Source organism: Oryzias melastigma, linkage group LG15, assembly GCF_002922805.2.
Source record: "Oryzias melastigma strain HK-1 linkage group LG15, ASM292280v2, whole genome shotgun sequence".
Taxonomy (NCBI): Eukaryota; Metazoa; Chordata; class Actinopteri; order Beloniformes; family Adrianichthyidae; genus Oryzias; species Oryzias melastigma.
The window spans coordinates 19,682,540-19,704,795 of NC_050526.1; the positions used below are offsets into that span (position 1 = coordinate 19,682,540).

General features: G+C 36.7%; 1 protein-coding gene across 2 annotated transcripts in view; it reads right to left on the reverse strand.

The window, feature by feature from the left end:
* The window catches only part of pcdh15a (protocadherin-related 15a), a 249,589-nt gene that overhangs the window by 115,206 nt on the left and 112,127 nt on the right, over positions 1-22,256 (reverse strand). For both annotated transcript variants that reach the window (XM_024296795.2, XM_036215572.1), the window contains 4 exons: positions 3,750-3,910; positions 1,998-2,153; positions 366-485; positions 143-253 (listed from right to left, as the gene is read on the reverse strand). In XM_024296795.2, the coding sequence (XP_024152563.1) occupies positions 143-253; positions 366-485; positions 1,998-2,153; positions 3,750-3,910 (548 nt within the window). The remainder of the gene's footprint in view (positions 1-142; positions 254-365; positions 486-1,997; positions 2,154-3,749; positions 3,911-22,256) is intronic.

The window sequence follows — 22,256 nt, forward strand, 5'->3', positions numbered from 1 at the left end:
AGCAATTTACTGAATTTGGTTAATGCAGGAGTGGATAATAGAAAAATCTAATAGGAAAAAAAAACATCAAGACCCATTTAGAACATTTTATTATTTAAAATCCAATGTCCAAATGGGTGCAACTGAAGGTTATATCACCTACACTGGCTTGGATCAAAACCAGATAGCGAGTCATCTCCTGATAGTTAAGTCTGCTTGCCAGAAGGATGGTTCCTGAAAGAGTGTTTCCAATTCTCACTGTCCCGTTAGATTCCTTAAATTGAGGAAATGAGAGTGAGAGAGAAAAAAAGAACATAAATGAGTAATTGCTTGAGAAGCTTCTAAAATTGTTATTTTTTTTTTTATGCAGTGTTTGGTCAGTGTACCGGATTTGCTGGATTGTATAGGATGCTGTATTCTATCTGTCCGTTTGGCCCATCGTCAATGTCCGTGGCACCGTTATTTCCTGAGAAGCCGGTGAAAATAGTCGTTCCAACTGGTGTGAGCTGCAGGAAGACATAAAAGTAGGAGAAAAAAAAAAAAAAGAGGACGTGTCAACAGTTTAGGCTTCCCCCTCTGAGCACATCAGCCAACAGCAGAGAGTCAATTCATATGCCACTCTACCCCATTAATATACAATAAAACTAAAAGGGGAAAACAAAAAAAAAAACGTAGCCACCAGCAGCAGTCTGGAAGCTTCCATGCAATCCTGACACAGTATCAAAAAGTGAGTTGAGAACCGCTGCTGCTCCCTAGAGCCCTCAGCAAAGTCCACAGGAGCAGACAGCAGGCAGGAGATACTGTGCTGGGGAGTTGACAGCATTGCAGAATGAATCACAATACTGTAGGGACAGTTGCATATGGTTATGTTAACGCTCTGTGACAGACATTTTCAACACACAATACCCACAAACCGTGAACAAAAAAGACCAAAGAACCCAACAGGGATTTAATGTTTAATATCAGACACATACGACCGGAAAGCCTGAAAATTCAGTAAATTATCTAGCTTCCAGTTGGGCAGAGAATGCAGCAAAGAACTGCTGTAACAGACATTTACACTAAACTCATATAAGACAGGATTTTAACTTATTTGAACAATAACGATAGATATCAGAAAAAAAACTTTTTCTTGGAAGAGGAATGAATCTAACGCGATAGACTTTTATTTTGAAGAGTCCGAAATTGACACTTGCCAGTAGTGAGAACTTCTCCTATTTGACGAGTAAAAGTTAAAGTTACTTTGTAACATGGCAAGTAAATGTTTGTGCCTAATTGTATTTATTATCTCTCAATTTGGTCATTTCTTTCGGACCTCTCCACTTCTCCACTCCACTTCATTCGTCTGCGTGCCAGGTAAACAAACGCTCACGAGCCACCATACCCTCGCGGTCACTTTCGCTAATCTTCTCTGTTTAATGTGTAGTTGCAACAGAACATTTGGTGAGCCAGTCAGAACTGGAAGACAAACTCGCTGGACTTATAGCAGCAACCAAACGTTTAATAAAAGAGTTGATTTGGTGACCACGATGTAGCATTAGCATAATGCGAAGGCCAACAAGCTGCTCCGTGTAAAGCCTTGATGTGTACGGACCAGTTATTTAAGTTCTCCTTTGTTACTTGAAAGCTTTTGTATTAATTTTCAGTTTAGTGGATATATATATATATATGTGTGTGTACCTTTTCTTAGTTATTTAAAAAAACTAGTTGCATGATTTTCAGTGCATCTGTTATGTTGAAAGTATGATAGTAAATAAATATTTAAATCTAAACCTGCTGATGATTACACATTTCTTTTTTGAGCTGAAGACCATTCAAATTTGACAAATTTATTTACCTAGTTTATATTGTAATATATATCATTATCGCACAATATGGAAAAACCTTTATCGGGATATAAAAAGTTCCAAATCGCCCAGCCTAATGTGAAGGAACAACATTTGTAGATGTTGGGGCCCCTCTGAGATTACGTTGAGTCACAAATCCTAATGGATAAGCGGGGCGAGCGGCCGTCTTACCTCATTTACAGAGACGTAGTAGTGCGGCTGCTGAAAGCGAGGGGCATTGTCATTCTTATCTCTCACAACAATCCGGACCTCGTGGTAAATGACTGTGCCAACTATCTCATTGTTGCACTGGATCTGGACAACAATCGAGGTGATGGAGTTGGGGGGCTGGAAGACAGTGAAGACAGACCTCGTGAAGCAGAAGTTATTGTGCAGTTTTAAGCTGATAATATGGCACCTGCATTCTAAATCTCACAAGTGCCACTTCTCACTTCACCATCCAGATAAGAGGAAAAAAAACACTTTTAAAAACCCGTTTCAATAAACTTTTTAAAACTTTCTGTATGAGGAACAATGTCATGCTCTACTCAAGTACCCACTCAGCCATAACTTGTACTGTAAGCAATCCTTGTCAGAAATCATCTAAATTTAGCAACAGAACTTAACAGGCCATACACTTACAGTAGCTTGTTATTCCACTATTTCCACTCTCCACTATTGCCACAGCAAGTTTTTCCTTCTAATGCATTTCTCTGGACATCTGCATCCTGCTCAACATCCACCTCACAGCTCTTAGCTTTAAATTTAATTTAACTGCATGTATTAAATGGTCTCTGATGAGTTAACCCCTCTTCACTTTACATCTCTAACTAAATATTCCACCACTTATTCTGATCTGTAAACCCGGCTGGATTCCTGGATATCCCGGGGAGGGGAAATGATCACATTATGCAAGGATGCATCTGGATTTCTGAGGCTTCACCATGTTATCCTCGGTAATTCTCAATCACAACTGACTCTGCTGCTTTCTATGACTTTACTGAATCAATCTGTAGTTAAAACAAATGTATAATAATGCAAATGTCATTCATTGGCCACTTTATTACATGTGCCTTTGCAAACTATTGCATTCCTAGACAGCAGTGAGGTCACAGATTCAATGTAATAGAGTTTATATGGAGCCAAAATAGTCTCACCTGATTCATGTGTGCAGAATTCTTTATTTGTAACTTGTGTCTAAATGTTTGTGTGTAACTAAGTTTTTAAAAAACATGAAAATTGGAGACGTGTAAAGAATCTCATGTTTAATTTGTGTGTAAATATGGTTTTGTGTGTGTGTATCAAACGATCAGTGAGTACTTTTTAAAGATTTGTATGTGGAATTAGTTTTAAACTGCAGTAATTTTAAGTTGTGCATGTGTAAATTGTATTTTGTAATTTTGTACATGTGAAAATACAATTGCAAGTACACACAGCTACACGCAAAATGTATTATATGAGTTACAAATCAAGAATTAAGTATGTGTGAACTCAAAGTTACACACAAGCATGCTAACACAACTTAAAAATCAGGAATTACGGACACACAAAGTTGCAAATCAAGAATTACACAAATCAGGTGAGACTATTTTGGCTTCAAAGTTTTACCATACATCTATTAAATACTTGATGTTCATTTTTCAATAGTTTTTGTGGACCATGGTAAATTTATAACATTTTAAAAACCAGTTTAAATCTACTCCATAATAAATAAAGAGCAAACACTAGAATAAAAGGATCCACTGTAATAGAAATAATAAATTGAACTTGTTAAAAAAAATAAATAAAAGAACTGAATTATACGGTGTAAAATTATACCCTATCGAGCTAAGTACCTAAAGACGGCTCATTCAAAGACAGCCTTGTCACTCAAACAGAAAAATGAATAATCCGTAAAGCCTTCTCTAATTAACGGCCAACAGGAAACCTTGCTTTTGTACTCACATCTCTATCCAACCTGCGCCCGGTGCTGTTGAGGTAGAGTCTCTGCCTTGCTGGTTCTAATATTACCCAGTAATCATAGTTGTCGAGCAGCGTCAGTGAGATGGTTCTGCCGGGATCCTGGGCATTGCCGTAGATCTGCATGTTTTCCACCAATACTGTTCCTGTAAAGACAGAGATTGCTTCAGTTTGGACTGTTTCTTTTTTTGTTAAAAACAAGGAGTTTTTCTTTGTACTGCTAAAGAAAAGTAAAAGAAAATAATAATAATAATCTGAATATCTGTTAGACACCTTCAGTAAAAACACAAAGAATACAGAAAAAAATAATCTCATTTAATTTCTGACAGACATCTTAGATTTCAATGGAGTACATACGTATCAACGGTTTCACCTTATCATTAGCTTGGTGACTGTGATGTTTTTGCTTAGTGAAGAGTAAAATTAAAAGACAGTAAACAGTAAAAAGCTTTATTTTTACGATGTATTCACTAAATGATCAACAACACCAGGGGTGCCCAAATGTTTTCGCTCAAAGGGCCAAAATCTACATGGGATCCCAGTCCAGAAGCCAAATACAATATTTCTTTGAATGTCATGAAATAAAAGAAGAAAATACAGAATATGGTTTAATTTATTTATTTTGACTCCATTAACTCACATTAGTAAGAACTAAAAGTAAGTAACATTTGTCTTTGAAACCGGCAAAGCCTCACTGGCCATTTTTAATTGGAAAAACAAGAGCAAACTAAATCAAACTTTCTTCCAATGAAAACAGCAAACTGGGATCCTAATAAGAGACGTGGAGCTGCTCTTTTGACTTTGTCCATTTGACACGGCCGTTGTCGCTCCATCTTGACCATCTCAAAAGGCCGCTAAAAGCATCAGAAATGACTCACTTGTTAATTGTTTCACCCACATCCGAAGGCAAGGAAAGCGCAAACAGCCCTATCCATAGGTCGCAAGTATATTACAACCATAAGGTTTTGGAACACCACCGAGAAACAATGGGAAATAATTGGTTAAGACCCAACACTCCACAGCTTGTGCAGCGACTTGGCGGGCCAAAAGATGTCTTTTGGTGGGCCAAAATTGACCCATGGGTCCCACTTTGGGCACCCATGCACAACAGACAGTCAATAATTGTTTTAGAATACAGTTAAAGTAAAAGTAAGTGGAAAACATTTGACATTTTTAATTGTTCAAACCAATAATATGATAAGGGGTGTAACAATCGATTTTCCGACTAGATCAAACTGTTCTGGCAAATTGTTCATCGAATCAAAAGATACTATTATAAAATCGTTTAAAAATGATATCAATTGAAAATTAGATTTAGATTGAGGCACGGTAGGTTTATTTTTATACAAAAAATACTACCAATCAACATTTAACTCTAAGTCGCACTAGTTGAATATTCAGTTAAAAATGTCCTGAACTGATTTTAGGTCACTGAATCGGATCGATCAAAGTGAACCAATATCAACTATGAATCGTATTAGCAACCACCAATTATGATATGAATTGAATCATTACACCCCTAATTGTGATAGTATAAAGTTGTGAAAATGTTTGGATACTATTACTAAAAAGAAAAAAAGAAGTTAATTAGCACAAATCCCAGAGCTTTAACAAACTAAAGGCTGAGCTCAAACAATTAGTATATAATGCCATGACTTAGTCATTCACAACAGTTTTCATTTTTTTTTTCTTTTTTGGAAACCTTTCCTACAGATGCTCCAAAAGGGTTGATTGCTTATCTCTCCACTTTATAAATGAATAAAGCAGCTGGTCTCTGCAACATGATCCAGCAACTACTGATGTCTTTCCAAGAATCTATCACTTACGCAAGAGGTGAGCTCCATTATTTAAAGTTACCTGTGGTTAAAAGCCAACAACAAAAAGATCAAGTTGAGAAAAAAATGACGCTGACTACAAACGTAGCAGAGGCAAACAATACTTCTGCAGTTCATTTGTGATGAAAACTGTCATGCTTCTTTAGCTGAAAGCAACAAGTCAAACAATGTTCTGAATCAACTAGAATCACTTGAATTTTGATCGTTTATGAGTCGCTTTTCTCCTTCTGAATCTACTGGAATTATCATGTTAGGTGTTTAAAAGTTACAGTGCGTTAAGGTTTTGTGTTTAAGCGTCACCGGTGACGCCTGAGGTGTTAAAGGGTTAACCTCATATTCCTGTGATGCACAAAAAAAAATATCCTACGTGGGTCTGACAATATTGGGTTTCTGTGTGCCATCTGTGTTCCACTCTTCAACCAACCAGTCTATTTTGCAGTCAGGTATATGAGGTGAGAATTCTGCTTATGCATCAGCCACACAAGCAAGTCTGCTGGAGCCCATCCTAAACCATCACAGAACAGAAGGCAGGTTACGGCGAGGAGAAAATTAGTTTTTCTAAGAGTTCTCCACAGAGACAAACAACTTCACACATACAGCTAAGATCATCTTAAAAAAAAAAAAAAAAGACAAACAACTGCATTTTCAGATTATTTTGATATCTTTGATAATTGATGCATCTCTAAAAATCTCAAACTATTCAGAAGTTTAATTTTTGTAACTACTTATATAAATTTTACAGTTTTGATCTATTCTACTTTAAATCCCACTGTTGGCAATTAAGAAAAATAGCTAGTAAGAAAGCTTTTTATTCTAGGGAGGGTCATGATATTGTGATCCTATATGATGATAAAAAGTAAAACTCACTGAATAAATTAATTATTTTTATTTAAAAAAATAAAATATTACTTTTTAGACATGTGCATCCTGTGATTACCTTTTTGTGGGGGTTTTTAACATTTCTTTGGTTAAAAAAAGTAGCTAATTTACGAGTTTCCTGATCAAATATATGATAAATCTGCAGGTGAGGCAGCGGAAGCCCGTGCCTCCCCTGTGCCGCACACTCTGACTGGAGCTGCAGTTGACGCATGTGCTGTACTGCTTTGATCTATCATCATAAAAGATGCTTTCCTTTCAATTACTTAACTTTTCTGTTTCTCAGCAGCTGTCTGATTACATTGGTGCCAGTTTATGACACATTTAGTCTTTTTATCTGCTAAAAATGCGCTTCAGAATTAAAATAGGTGATGCATGCAGTACTCATGCCTCAAGGCAGAGGGCGCTGGTGAGCCCAGAGAATGCAACACTGTGGCTAAAGAATAACAGAGTTAGTGGTAGCAGTAAGCCATCCACTTATTCTTTAATATTGTTGAGCATCATTTTATAAATGGGAGTCTAAACTCAGGAATTTGTGGGGACATGTCACTGGTAGTGATCTCCACTGAGATTTTTTTTTAAACTAAAGAAAGAAAAGGAAGACTTCTACCAAAAGGTTATTCAAATGGTGAATCAGCTACTCTGTAGGGTTCATATGTTTATAAATCTGACTGATGACGTCAGTGCCTTATCAGCCATGAACCTCACCGCACGTCATTTGTACAATGTACATCTGGTGTGGACAAGCTTTAAATTCATTTTGAGGCAGAAAACTTGGATCACATTGAAATCCCTGCCGAATTCATTATGACATCAGCTGTAAGTTGGTAAATGATGGTTGCGATGTTTTAATGTGTCCATTGAGTGCATTCCCACAACAGCTTGTACTTAATAATTCCATAAAGCAGCTAAAGTCATCCACTCATTAGTAACTTGCACCCTCAGATCCTCTAGAAGCAGCACAGATGGAGGTGTGATAAAAGCTTTCACATTGTAAATCTAATATCCACTGGGCATTTTCAGCCTTTTTATTAATGACAGCGCTTCTTGTTTGCAGTGGTCCAGCTTTGATGCATGCGTGTTGTGATCAAAAGAACTGATAATTATCTGCCTGAGCTGGGCTAAAATGTATCTGAAAAATGATTCTTGAAAGAATTTAATTTTAAAGTCCAAAGAGCCGCACGCTGCCAGCACATTAATCTAAACACGCTTTTTTATAAATACATCTGCCTGAGTAGCTTGAAAGGTGAACTACATCTTCTTGAAAGTCTCAGGTTTTAAATTACCAAGCTGCAAATATTACAAGAGAAGCACAGGAAGCTCCATGCGTCCTCAAGTTAATTGAACCGCAGCTTTTCCACTTTGACAAGAAATACTCCCACTTACCCAACCACGGCTTCTCCATCTTCGTCACACTAAACCTGTCTGTACCATTTAACAAAACGACTTGGTCTGCAAATTATTTTTAGGAGTAAAGATCCTCAAATAACATTTTGCTCTAACTGCATTCACCAAAGACTTTAAAACATTCAGATTCATCCCCTGTGTTATTACTAAAATGTTCAGAGTAAGCTTCAGCTGGATTTTTTTTCCCCTCTTTTGGATGAACTACTTTACAGTAAAGCAGACATTTGTGTCAGGAAAATTTTAAATGCCACTATTACTTTATCGTGACGAAAATGTTTCACTTAAATGACTGAAGTTACACAAAAAAAAAGCCAAAATTCAAGATGCTTGAGAGCACTCTCTTGAAATATTATTTTCATATAACTTTTATCACATCACCAAAGAGGAATTCCCAGCAGCTTTTATCAATAGAATTGTTTAGGCTAACTGATGTTGGCAGAAATAAGCAATGCAATTAAACCTTGAGCAAGAACACTCAAGTGGGGTCCTAAACTGTTCATGGAGTAAACAGGTAAAATAGACAACCAATTTAACAGGTTGTATCCTTTTTCACATTATTGTAATATTAATAGCTGTTGTTAGTTAGGCCCCATGTGGCTGTTTCACCTACTTCACCCAGGAACACACACGAACACATGAGAAAAATACATTTATTCTACATATCTATAACTTTATCTACAACTTTGATGCAAACCATTGGCAAATAGGAATACAACAGATTCATTTAATAAACACTTCACTTAAGATTCCTGGATTTAACCATTGCCTGATCCACATCGGCGCTCTGTTCTGTTGCTCAATAACCAAAATTTGGTGTTGGGACACTTTTCTGATAGAGGAGGTGCTTCCTCCTCCAGCTTGGACAAAAGTTTTCTAGGTCAGGGAACAGGTCCAGACTGAGAAATTATCCAAATGTCCACTAGGGAACAAAAGCTGTAGTTGGAGTGGCTTTTTGATTGGCTCAATAATGGTTTTGGCCGACTGTAGAGACATCTCAGATGGGAATAGCAGAGCTCTACCAGCATTACTCAGTATAGGTGGGGAGTTTATGACATCAACAAGGGATCTGTTAAGGATCTGGAAGAAGTAATTTGAAGATATTCTTTGATATGAAACCACACCCTGTGAACTCTAGGGGATAGGACACTAATTTTCAAAATTGGAGATGCTGAGGAAGTTAAACCCTTTATTACCGGAGAAGTTGCCGGCGAGACCTAAATTACACACCCTGATTGACAAACTGGAATTCCTAGACCATTCACAAAATCAACATGAATCAGCTTAATCTAATCCATAGAAAAATGGCTTGTCATATCAGGTTACTAAAGTGATAAACCAGTGGCCTCCAAACCATGGGCCGTGGACCGGCGGTACCTGTTTGAGCTGGAATTTTTTGAAGATGGGACACAATTGGAATAAATACTGTATTCTGCATCTAAAATGAAAGTTTTCTGCTGATCCATGCTAGCTCTGTGAAGAAACTGGGTGTTGGTGATAGACTAGAGGTGGAGCTGTCAGACCAGACTCTTCCTGGAGGGAGCGATTGGTATCGTGCTTACGTCAGCACGTTTCCACCCGCTCGTTTTTGTGGGTATGGGAGGGGCTGCTGCAGATAGCGCAGTTTTTTTAGTGGATTACTCTCAAATGCATGAACGGATCAAAAATACCGCCTCTGGGTTCTTTATAGTGAATAATGAACAGTGTAGTGCACTTAAAAAATAAAAAAGTAGAATTTTCATGGTAGGGCCCTTTAAAGCGGCCTGGATTGTTAAGTTAGTAAAAGCTAAAAAGCAAACAATGAAACATATTTGGAAAGTTTATTCAGAGAGAAAAGAGCCAGTAAGGAAACTAAAGAAGAGCTTTGACATTAAAGTACAATAAAGCTGCTGTTTACAGATGAAACATGGAGTTTTTCTCGACATATGGAACTATTGAGACAGTTGTCTAATGAAACAGAAGTAGCTCTGTCTGATACGTGGCAACAGACTCTCGACTGTTTCACACACACAGGTAATAAAGTTGGAGATATGGTGGATTCATGTTTATATTTTATTTAGAAAACAGTATGTACATGTATTTATCCATCACATCTTTAACGTTAGGTAAAGCCAACTTTAGATAAGTAGCTAAAGTTGGCGTCTGGTTGTTAGCATCCATTTTGAAGGGAAAAGTTTCATCACAAAGTTTAAATCAGCCGTAAACATTTTATGGAGAATGAAGATTCAATCAAATAAAAATGCTGATTTGTTTTAATTTGTAAAAATGAAATTTGAAAAGTTTCCTACAGCAAGGGTGATTTGGGTAGGCATCTGTTCAGAAACTTTAGCACATTAAATGTTCCTTTTTGTTAAAAAAAATACCCAATAAATGAGGATTTATGTAAAGACAAAATATGATCAATCTTTTAGCCCTGAAAGATAATCAGACACTGATTGTTAAAATGGCGTTCTATGACTTCTGCAAATCAACAACTTTGTTTTATTAAATCTTCATAATCTGTGTAAAAAAAAAAATCCACTCTTTTTTTATACTTTTTTTTCAAACAAAATTTCTTGTAGTAGCAAATTATTTTAATAATTTGTTTTTCAGAGACCAACTTCTTCCCCCGTTGTAACTGGTCCGTGAAAATATTGTCTAATTTAAACCGGTCCGTGGCCTGAAAAAAGTTTGGGACAACTGTGATAAACCACTTTTCTCTATGACAGAATCTCCAGATTTAAGTAAATCCTGTACGCACTTTCTTATATTAATGTGTTACACATTACTGGAAGGCTGTTTTTCTCTGCTTTATAATCCACTAGAACTCTGTTAAAAGCCTCAACGGTAGAAGAATTACAGTAGTCGTAAGAATGTAAACACTGAGGCTCCAGTGTAAAAGGGTTAAACGGTACAGTGGTAAGGCACTAAAGGAGGGCATAATCTGTCCCCATTATGGTAGAGGCAGCAAAACCAGGAAGTAAAACGCTCACATTTCCACTAAACTCAGTTACCCACCTTCACATTGGCCCTGAGCTTTTGATCGTGAATGAACAGATAAAACCATGGATACAGGCACTGAACATTGTCCTTCTGTGAACTCTGTGTCAGTTGAAGTGGTCAGGACAGCTGCTTTACTACATCAGAATGCAACAGCCAAGAATACTTGAGGCGACCATTCGTGATAAGCCTCTTCAGTCAACCAGGAGGAGGCCGATGGCAGACCCTAGATCTCTAAGATGACCTGGGAACATCTCTGTCTTCTTAGGAGATCATTAGAGAAAAAGAGCTCCAGGACATCCCGCTTAGCCTGTATATTTATTTATTTGATGAAACATAAATATTCAGATTTTTTGCGATAATTTGTGCCTCCAAAATGGGATTTGCAACTGTAGACTACAGAAAGTAAGTTACAATCCCACTGGTTTTCATGAACCTCAGTGTGTGAAATTTGTTTTCCACGTTTGACCCAAGTTCTGGGGGAGGGGTGAGCTCTAGACGCAGCTGCGCTCAGGATCCATTGGTGATTTAACCCCTCTAAATGAAAAAGTGTCAAGCAGGGAGACGTTTTAGAGTCTTTATAACTCGGCCTGGATTTGAAGTCGCAACCTTTCAATCTCAGGGTGAACACTCCTCCACAAGCCCCCGAGATGGTCAAGTGAGGGCATGTTATTTATGATCAGGAAAATACTTTATGCATAATGAGCAAAAAAAAAAAAAAAAAGTATTTTTTGTTGCTGGAAATGGCGATTTTTAAATAAAGTTTTATAAAAGCAGACTGAATCATTGAACCTTAAAAGAAGCCACAACAAAAAATGAAAATATCTATTTAAATACTTTCTCTTCATTCCTTTTATGCCACATGAAGTTGTTAAAAACTAGGCTAAAAGAATCTAAACTACTTTTCCATGTATCCAGTTTTCTCTGCATCCAAAAGAAGCAGCTTGGTGTTGGGCATGAATCTCCTGGCCTAAAAATTGTTTCCACTCCTGTCATGCTCAGAAGTGCCTCTGATCTGGGCTTCACAGTGGACAGATCCCACAGGGACAACACAGAGGGTTTACTTTTATCAACAAATATCAATAATGCCGGCAACCAAAAATGATGGATGCAGATAAATATTGATGACTTCTTCTGACAGGGTTTCAGGGTTAGCATAGGAATGTCTGAAAGATCAGTTTCAGACAACGAAATAAAAATAATAAAAAAGAATTACCTGTGTGAACGTATGAACTGAAAAGAAGAAAGTAGACCATATGTCCATCAACAACCTCACCCAGTCAAAAAAAATATCTTCATTAAAATCATGACATCAAAAATGACTGAACACCAATGAAAAAAATACAGCCACAAAAATAATAAAAAAGATAATAGACAAAGTGTAAATGTTTGTTTTCTGTCACTAATAAATGTGTAAAAATGGTTCCACTTTCTTAAAATGAACCAATTCTGTCAAAAATAAAATTCACTGCCAATTGTGTGTAAAAACTAGTTTGGTTGGATATTTGTATTCTACTAAAAATGCATGAATATTGATTAATCATTAACACTCAAAACCATCTTTTCTGAATTCTTAATGTTTAAAAAAAGTGTGAAAACATGATCTTAATGAGTTGTTTTATAACTCCATTGCATCACACATTAAATTTGATTTACTGCCCTAACTACAAAGAGTACTGCACCCACTCATAAACTCTTAACAAATTATTCTCCTTCATTTGTAACTAAACAAACAAGTATGAATAATGGAAAACAATGAAAGATGGCTTAAGAGCACTTGAGCTTTGCTACAAGTACCTATATCCTCACAGAACCTCATGTTTCCTGGAGTGTTTATTACCTTCTATAAATTCACACAAACACTGGTAAAGATGTCAGGGGCAAAGAGGGAATCGACATCTTTACTGAGGACACTGGGGGTATATGGAGGGCAGGAATCAAACCAACAAGTCTGTGATTGACAAATGACTCATCCAACACCAGTAAAAGAGGCTAAAGCAGAGATTTATAGAAGTAAAACATTCTTATTTAATTCCGAAATATATTATTTTTGGCAGTTTTTTAACATTCTTGAGTTTTCTGAGAAACTGTATGAAGTTCTCAATTTAGCAGAGTCGCCACATCCCAGCGAATTGGAGTTTTGGCAAAAGATCTGATCAATGTAATTTACATATGACCCTTAATTTGACATTTCTATTTTGTTGTTTTGGTCGTGGTGTAGAGCTGCTCAAAGAGGCTCAGTGCGCTGTGCTGGCAACTAGCGGTTTAGGTGGCAAACAAAAGTAAGACGATGAAGGACACTCATAAATAATTAAATATTGTCTTGTCAGCATTTTAAATCGATACAAGTATTGCCAAACAAAATATCGCGATATATTGCGTGTATTGTGTCCCTACACCCCTATAAAACTACCGTAATATTTATCCTAAAAATTGTCTTTAAAGTTATTGTGAATGTGAATCCACTCTTGTTGCTTCATGGGTGTCAATACAACTAAATTATGTTTCAATAAACATAGATATATATTCGTATTAACCCCACAAGGCAAGTGAAAATAGTGCAGTGCTAAAGTGAATGTTTTTTTCATGTAAAAACCTGCAAAAGAAGCTCAGACTGAAGTAACTTTGCTGCTTGAAAAACACTGTGCCCGGGGTGGGTTGTCTATTATGTTGTGTACTTCAGAAAATAGCATCAAGAGGTTACACTGATCCTCAACACTGAGCCAGCCATCTTTTTTACGTTTCTACCTTTTCTACCATCTGCTCTGAGCTTATGACATGTTCCCAAACTGTAAAGAATAGCTGCCAAAAAAAAAGAAGCAGTTTTTGTTCCATGTTGAATTGAAGACAAACCCATGAAATTGAAATTTAAACATTTCTTCTTATACTTTCTTGTTCCTTTTAATTCTTTAAAAATACCACTTTGGAGTTATGTATAGTGAGGAATGGACAATAGAATACACTAAACAGCTCAGAAAGTAGATTCTGCATGGCAAAGGTCCTTCAATTTTAATTTAAAGTGTCAATTTTTCTTTTAAATTCTGATACATTTTTAGAGTGAAATAAATAAAATGTACATTTTAACCTGTACTTCACATCTCAGTGAAGATCTCGTTAGAAAAGTGACTGATGTTTTTGTAGAACAGCTGGTCATCATAAATTGGGGTACAATAATCAATCAAAATGACCAAAAACAAAACTAAATTTTAAGGCTTTTCAGACTAACTTTGATCTATTTAATCCAGCAAACAGGAACAGTGTGGTTACAGGTTTATTAACTGATCAGGAGCTTTAATCTCAGCAGCAACCTTTCCGCTGTCGAACAGCGTGTACTCTGCCCTCTCTGTTGCATGAAAATGAGTCTGGGACTTGAAATATGAATGACCAATTATTTTAGTGTCTGCTCGGCCTAATAAGAGGATTAAACTAATCCACTATCTAATTATAATGTGATGGAAATTAACTAATGAATCCTCTACATATTGAAGCTGGAGGTATACAGAAAATAAAAGTCAGCAGTCATAAATAAACTTAACAATGCAGTTTTATGTTAAATGCTTACTTAGAATCTGGTTTGAAAACTTAAAAAAAAAAAAAAAAAAAAAAATTCTGCATCAGCCATGATGTCTGGGAAATTGTATGATTAGAAACGAGTAACTTTTTTTTTTAACTTTCATTGAAATTTTGACATTATAAAAGAGATTAGACCGCATTTTCCCAGCAGGTCAGTGCTACAGTACACTGTAAAAGACAATTATCTATTTTCTCCACAGTCTGTTCACGTACAGCTGTACTGAGCTCCCCCTGGAGAAATGTAAATATAAGAAAAGATTATTCTGTGATGACACCATTCATTTAATGTGAAATTCTGGGTAAAGAAACCCAGCTAAAGAGTGTTTCCACCGGCCAACATCACTCCTAAAAACAACTATTCCTTCCTATCACCATCAAGTCTAAAAATCTGCTAAAAAAAAAAATAAATAAATAAAAAATTGAAGCTGTCTCATTATAGACTATTTTCTTATCCTGTTGTGATTTTCTGTGTTGAAAGATAAACACATTAAATTAGATAAAGCAATATAACCCAGATGAGATGTTCATTTAAGAGAGTGTGTCTTTCATTGATTTTTAAGTACCCAAACGACGAAAATATTATGGTGTACAAAAAAAAACAAAAAACAAAGTACTTGTTTTGCTTCAGCTAATGGGAATAAACCCAAAGTGATCAACAATAGGAACAGAAGTGGTTTTGAGCACAGTTTATTACCACAATTTGCTATTATTGCATTCTTTGTGTGCGCATCAAATACTAATTTATGAGTAACACCTCTAGAGTAAACAAACATTTTTTTTGTTTGTTTTAAGAGAATGGAGGCAGTGAGGTGGGCAATTTTAGGCCACCGTAGCTCTAATAAAGGCCAGAGTGCCTGGAAAGCAGACTGTGTTAAATGGTCTTACTTAAGGGCTTTGAAGGGGCACAGACGATATGTTTGGAGCTGTCACGGCGCTGTGTACAAAGCATATAACTCAACCTCAGTTAATATCCCTCCTTCCTGTTTTGCTCTCTAATCCTCAAGGAGCAGGTGTTGTGCACTAATCCCCGCCTTTCAGCAACACTCTAATTATATATTGATGACCTGGCAGTCATTATAACTGGATGTGATCACGCAGTTGAAGGAAGAAAAAGTGGGACTGTGGAACACCGGTAATGGTAAAACCAAGAGTGGAGAAACATCTGGAGACTTGGAAAATGTTGGACATCACAAGGGGCATGCATTGAGTGGAGAATTGATTGCCAACACTGTAAACACACAAACATGCATATTTGAAAATGCTGAAATCCTAAAATCAACAAGAAACAAATCCATTGATGCACACCAAGTTAGGGGGTTATTCCACTTGAGGTATTTGCCATATGTTTCTATTTGTAGCAACATGCAAATATAAAACACTCCAGGAATGACCCAAAATCCAGGGATAACTACTACACTATGAAAGAATATTGCAGTTTTCCACTGTTTTAAGAAAAAACCTTTAATTATTTATTTGCTTGGCATCTGCTGAAAGCTTGAATCCAGCTGCCCCCAGGACCCTAAACAGGATTAAGTGTGGGCAGAGAAAGAATGAATAATACATGTATATATATAGGCTAAACAAAACACAGTGAGTGACCATGTATGTAAACCCGGAGCAGTTAAAGAGATTGTCAAGACTCAGTGTCTGGCCACCTGCTGTGTTTGTCATTATCCAATTAACCCATTTATAACCAGCAGCAACCTCTAAATGTGCTGGAGACTGCACTGCTGTTGATCACCTTTCAGAAGCCATCATTTGTGTGCTCTAGATTTAGCGATCATCCATCTTTTGGTGCTAACATCATCGGAATGAAAGTGGAATACGGAAAAACAAAATCATCTTTAATTGAGTCCTATTTTTAGTTTGTATATATTTAAGTCAGATGGTAACACAGCTGTTATAATGTTGTACTAAATATTATTGACTAAGAGTATTGCTCTTCTAGGAATTTATTTCCCAGAAAGAAACAGTTCAGACATTAGTTCTTCAAGCGGCTGTCAGCATGCAAATTGTGCAGCAGCAGTTATAATCTTAAGGTCAGCACTGACGCCAACATGAGCCAAATGGTTAATTATTGCATTCTCCATCTGTACAGAAAGCACACTCACATGCTGTCTCTGAGCACGCCCCTTTACCTAAAGAAACTTCGAAAAGTTCCCCCACACTGAATGTGGGGTCTCGGCCAAGGACATATTGACTTTCAAGGCAATGTGGAGCCACTAATTAACCAACTGGCAGACATCGATGCCCCAGCAGTGCTGTGAACAACTCATTGTTGATTCACTCTATAGTTTTAATTTGTAAAAAGACATATGGTTGGTAAATCTCCTGGTTGCATACATTATAAACTACCACATAATAATGAAGTGGTACTCTAAAGAACAGTGAAAAAGAAAAACATGAGAAAGGAAATAGTAAACTTAATATAATCCCTAAAAACTGGGTATGGCTATAAAGTATAGCCATAAAACTGTTATGCATCTGCAGGATATTACAAGATGAGTCTTAATGTTAAAAAATACACTTTTTTTTTCTATCTTGCAAGAATAACAATTTTATTAAGAAACCTTTTCAATATCAAAATTATCTTGGTTTGATAAAACATGTCTTAGTGACTAGAATTTGGTTGTTTAAATGAAATTCTTGGTTTTATGTATTAATTTTTTTCTGCTTATTTAAAGAAAATCTGCCAATGGGATAAGATTTTGTGTTACTTATTTCTAAGGGGCCTGTTTTCTGAGGTGAGTTGCAAAGATGTTTTTGTATATTGTGTTTTTAGTATTATTTTGGGAATATTTAGATTTTAAAAGGAGAAAAAAAAAGTATATTTTTAAGTTTTGGGAGAGCTTTGTATTCGTGGGTTGGGACCCCTGATGTAATGGAAACAGCCAGCATGTCAAAGAAATTGTGAGTTGGGGGACACCTAAAATGTCAAAAAGTGGCGTGGAGGGGGTCTGAACCACAGGTCTATATATGACTAGTTGAGAGGGAAAATGCGTTGACTTTTCAACTGAAAGTGACGATTCTCCAAAACTGCATTTGCTCAAATAGTGGATTTAAGCTTCTGTGCTATTGTTATAGTCTCTGAGAATGAAATGAGCTGCAGAGTCACTTCACTGCTGCTCCTCTTCAGATATTTCCTGAGCATCATCTTCAAATAAGTTACAGAATTGTAGAAAAAGAAATATAATGATGTTCAAGGGTGAAAAACAGTGAAACAAAAGGACTGTTATGCTCCTCACTTTGCACTTTAATACATCCTCAGCACTTCTGGAATGAGATTCAAATATTACATTGTTCTCATTAGAACAGGGCAGCACTAAAGGTTTCATGCATCAGTCTGATCTCCTAATGACAACTCCTATTGTCTCAGGAAAGGATCATTCAATACTCTAAGAGTTCTAAGATTTATCCTAGTCCACCACCATTAAAACCGATACATCTCAAGGCCTATTTTTTTTTAAATAATTTAAAAATATTTTTCTAAAATTCTAAGATTAAAGTGAACCGTAAGTATTTCCTTCAAGGTGTGTTATTAGAGAAAGATAGAAAAAGAAGTAAACAAGAATAAATAAAAGAGAAAGCCTTGAAAGTCAGTGATTGACGATATAATACGTTGGTAAAAAAAAAAAAAAAAAAAGGTTTGAAACAAGGACATGCAACACAAGGGGGAAAATAGTGGTTGCATTAACTTTAAAGAAAAAAAGTAAATAATTTATGATTGCAAATATTTCTCTATTCACTTCTTTGTCCTGTTTGTTCAACTTTTCTACTCAAGAGCTTCTAAGAAATACAAAGTCTTCCCTTAGAATACAAAATACCTGCCCAAGTAATGAATGGAAATATGAAAAAGAACGTTTATTGACATCAGTGCCAAGTCTTTCAAGTCCAAGCTCTTGTTGCATTTAGCAAGGTATAAAGAGGAGCAAACTTAAAAAAAATACATCTCAATGAGCTACATATTTCAATTTTTAAAGTTTTAAGCTTTATGTTAAAGACTGTAAAGTGTAAGTGGTCAACTTTTGACATATTTTGAAACGGATGGCGGCAGATTCCTCTGTATGGTTTATGTAAATTGAATTGAATATTTATTGCTGCCTCTGGTTTTCAGTTCACCAGACACCCCTGAGATAAACGGGCTTTTGTTTTTACAAGATCTGTGTGAGTGTGGTTCTTGATTTTTAACTCTTCAACTACCTGCTTGTTCCAGGAAGCCGGGCGTAGACACGATCGACTTTTCGCTCCCTCACGGCAGAACCCCTCTTCCCCTTATGCAGTGGGAGAAGGCAACGCCAGATCCCTTAAAAAAAACATTTCGGACACCACTACCCCTTAAAATATCCCTACAATTGGAGGGGTAGAGATAAGACTGTGGGGTAGAGGAAGAATTTAGATTTGGCCTTAGACTTTTTTTTAATACTAATTAGTGGGCGTATCTGTTTAAGAAAGTAAGAACATGTCAAGTTTTCACCAGACATTATTCACAATCTAAGTTCAAACGGCCAATAGGAAAACTCTGACAACCTAGCATTTAAACGCATCACTTACACATGAATCTTTGTGTGTACAATACAAAATCTATGTGTTATAAATCAAGAATTACGCACACAAAAATGCAATGCTACGCACAAATCAAGAACTACATAAGCACAAATTGGGGTGAGTCTATTTTCTCTCCACAGTTAGTGTGTTCCTTGTTTTTTTACTCATTTTTGGTCAATTTAAAGCTAAACTTACAACTTTAAATGTTGAGATTTGTAAATCAGCTTAATTATTTTTACATTTAGGACACAAATTATCATTATGGACTAATTTTTCCTACTAATCTGGAAGGTAGCGTCCCTTGAGACAAATTATTCAGTTACTGAATATTTTTTCCTTTCCAAATGAAAAAAAAAAAAATTGTGTAAATAACATTACAGTCTAAATCAAGTTAATATTTAACCCATTTAAATGCAACATGACAGAATATCTGACAAAGATCAACTGAGAGTTTGAATTTAATGAGAGTAGTAATTAACTGAGGACAGCTGTGGTGATTAGAAGCAGCTGTGGTTACTGCAGTGATGGGAACATGAACAAAAATGTTCAAATATTTAACATGACCTGAACTCTAAATCTAATGTGCTCAATACAAATACACAACCCAAGCAAACCAGAACCATAGAGCAAAAATTATACCTTCAAAGAATTAGGGAAAAAATGCTCCAACAAAAACAGCTTTTAATAATTCTATGTGGATTTCTTCTTTACATAGGACTAAAAACATTCAATGAATGTTGGACATTCCTGAAAATGAGTGGCTGGACTGAGCAAAGAATAGCACACATCGAGCATCAATCAGCTGAAGCCCTTTCGGGGTCATGAAGCCTCTTTTTGAAACTCTTTTCAAGTTTGACTTTTGCATCTTGCCCCCAGTGGTTATTTGATGAACTGCAACAACTGATACTTTTAGTTGACTTTGTGTCAGGGACGATGGGGGCTTGGTTTCAACACGACTGTGCATCAGTGCAACAGGCAACATCCTTAAAACATGCATGAGAGAGTTTGGTGTGGAAAAACGACTGACATCAATCCGATAGAACATCTTTGGAAGAATTGGAACGAAGACTGTTTGTCAGGTCTTCTCATTCAGCATCAGTATCTCAAATGGTCAAACAATCCCAGGGTGTTTATTAGGTTTAATGAGAAAGAAAATATATTAAAAAACAAATTCATGACTGAAAAATATTAAACAGACTCTTAATAAAATATTACTGTTCATGACCTAAAGCCAAAAAATATAAAAATGACACTTGAGCATGCTTAATTTGTTCATTCTTTCACCCCTGTAAGATAAACTTTAGTAAGCAGCATCTCTTAAACACTACTATATGCCTCTAAAGTTATTGCAATCTCATTAGACTTGCTGCTCTCTGTTCATTCACCGTACTCACTCATGGTCGATGCTCTTACTTCATATCTGCATTGTTTGCAACGAATATAAATGTCAAATGGCAAAATGCAAGGTGCATCACTATAAATAAGTACACTTGAGTTTCTAGTTGCAAGTTTATTATTTTACAGCCTACACATGTACACTACGAAAGCTGCTAAATATACGACACTCTGCTCTCCCAGTTTTGTTTGCAATGATGCTACGCAGTGATCTGCAAAAAACACATTTAACTTTTATAGCTTTATGCTGCTGGAGCACCTGCTGTGAACTGAAGTGAAGCTGAGTTGAATTAGTAAAATGGTCTGTCTGTGCATCTGTCCAAATTCTTTCTGCTGTGGAGAATTTTCCATGGAAGCTTACTAATAGTTTTAACGTGACATGCGCTCATCAACTGGTTTTCTATGCTCCATTAATTCGTGGGACCCATAAACTACTCAGGATATGACTACTGGCCTGGAGGAATACCAGTTTGGATACTGTGATATCATAAAATATTAACAGATATTTAAGAGATTGTGATAAAGGAAAAGAAGCAGACCTTACCAACTATAAGATAATAATATTTTGAACATCACATATTTAAGATCAAATCTTCAGCAGCTAAAAATACATTATGATTAAATTACGGAGAACTTGTGCTCTTTCACTTCTTGCTATGATATAAAATTATGCTGACCTTTTGTTCCATTTTCAAAGCGCTCAAAGTGGTCATTTGATTATGATTATACCATTTTTGGCTAACATTTTTGAAGAAAAGGGTTGTTTTCTGGAACATAGTTTCTGTTGAGCAATAGTAGTTCATTAAAAATTCACCTCTGAGTTGTGGGCAGCAACATTGGTGCAAAGTAAGTCTGCCCCCATTTCCCATCATCCCTTGGCTACAGCCCCTCAGAGGCCCAACCTAAAGATGCATTCACACCCAACGCGATTTCCGCGACAAATCCGCGTGTCCTGCCCCTTTTTCGTCTATTCGTGCGACAGAGTCAATGCTCATGGCTTGTCAAAAACTGTGTTCCTGAGCTTGACACCGTGGCTGTATGTGGGAGGAGCTACCAGCTAATGCATTTAGAATGATTACTAAGACGAGCGGTGTCTGAGGATATCTCACTTAGAATGTATGGAAAACGCAGATTACAAAAATATCGATAATCATGTCCCCATGTTTGGGTTTATATGATTATCATTAAAAGATTTTCCTGGTATGGGGGGTGTGTCTGTATGACAGCCGCTTCCAGTGTGTCTGTGGCTGAGCTTGAAGGCTCACTGTCTCATATCAACCCGAGAGGGAATAAATAAAATTAGGGGACCTTTTTCCTTTTTTTCATGTCTCGATGTGGCCAGAGCTGGCAGCCTCTGCACCCCACAGCGGCTTGTTTCTGTCAGCATATCAACTGAGTGAGCTCCGCCGCGGGAACAAAAACCAGCGATCTGTCCAGAGTGATCCCACCTTCACCCCAAAGTAGTTACATGAGCTCTGCAACCCTGCGACTCCAACGGGTAAAGGAAAAAGATGAAAGTTCAGGACAAAAACCCTCAAATCGCGCCACGCGATTTCAGATCACCTCAGTTTGCGTCTGTATCATTGACTTAACATTGAAACTGGCCTCCTCTGCCGCGTAAATCGCCACCTGTACATAAAGATATTATTTGCAATATTAGAGCAATCTAGTTGAGTTAGATGCCAGCTCAGATGAGGAAAATGAAGATGTTAATGGATCTTATTGTATACGTCACATCTACAACCGTTTTCCAATGGCATTTTACAGAGGTGGGACCAAGTCATTGTTTTGCAAGTCGGAGTCAAGTCCCAAGTCTTTGTCCTCAAGTCCGAGTCAAGTCCCAAGTCAAAAGCACTCAAGTCCCAAGTCGAGTCACAAGTCAAGA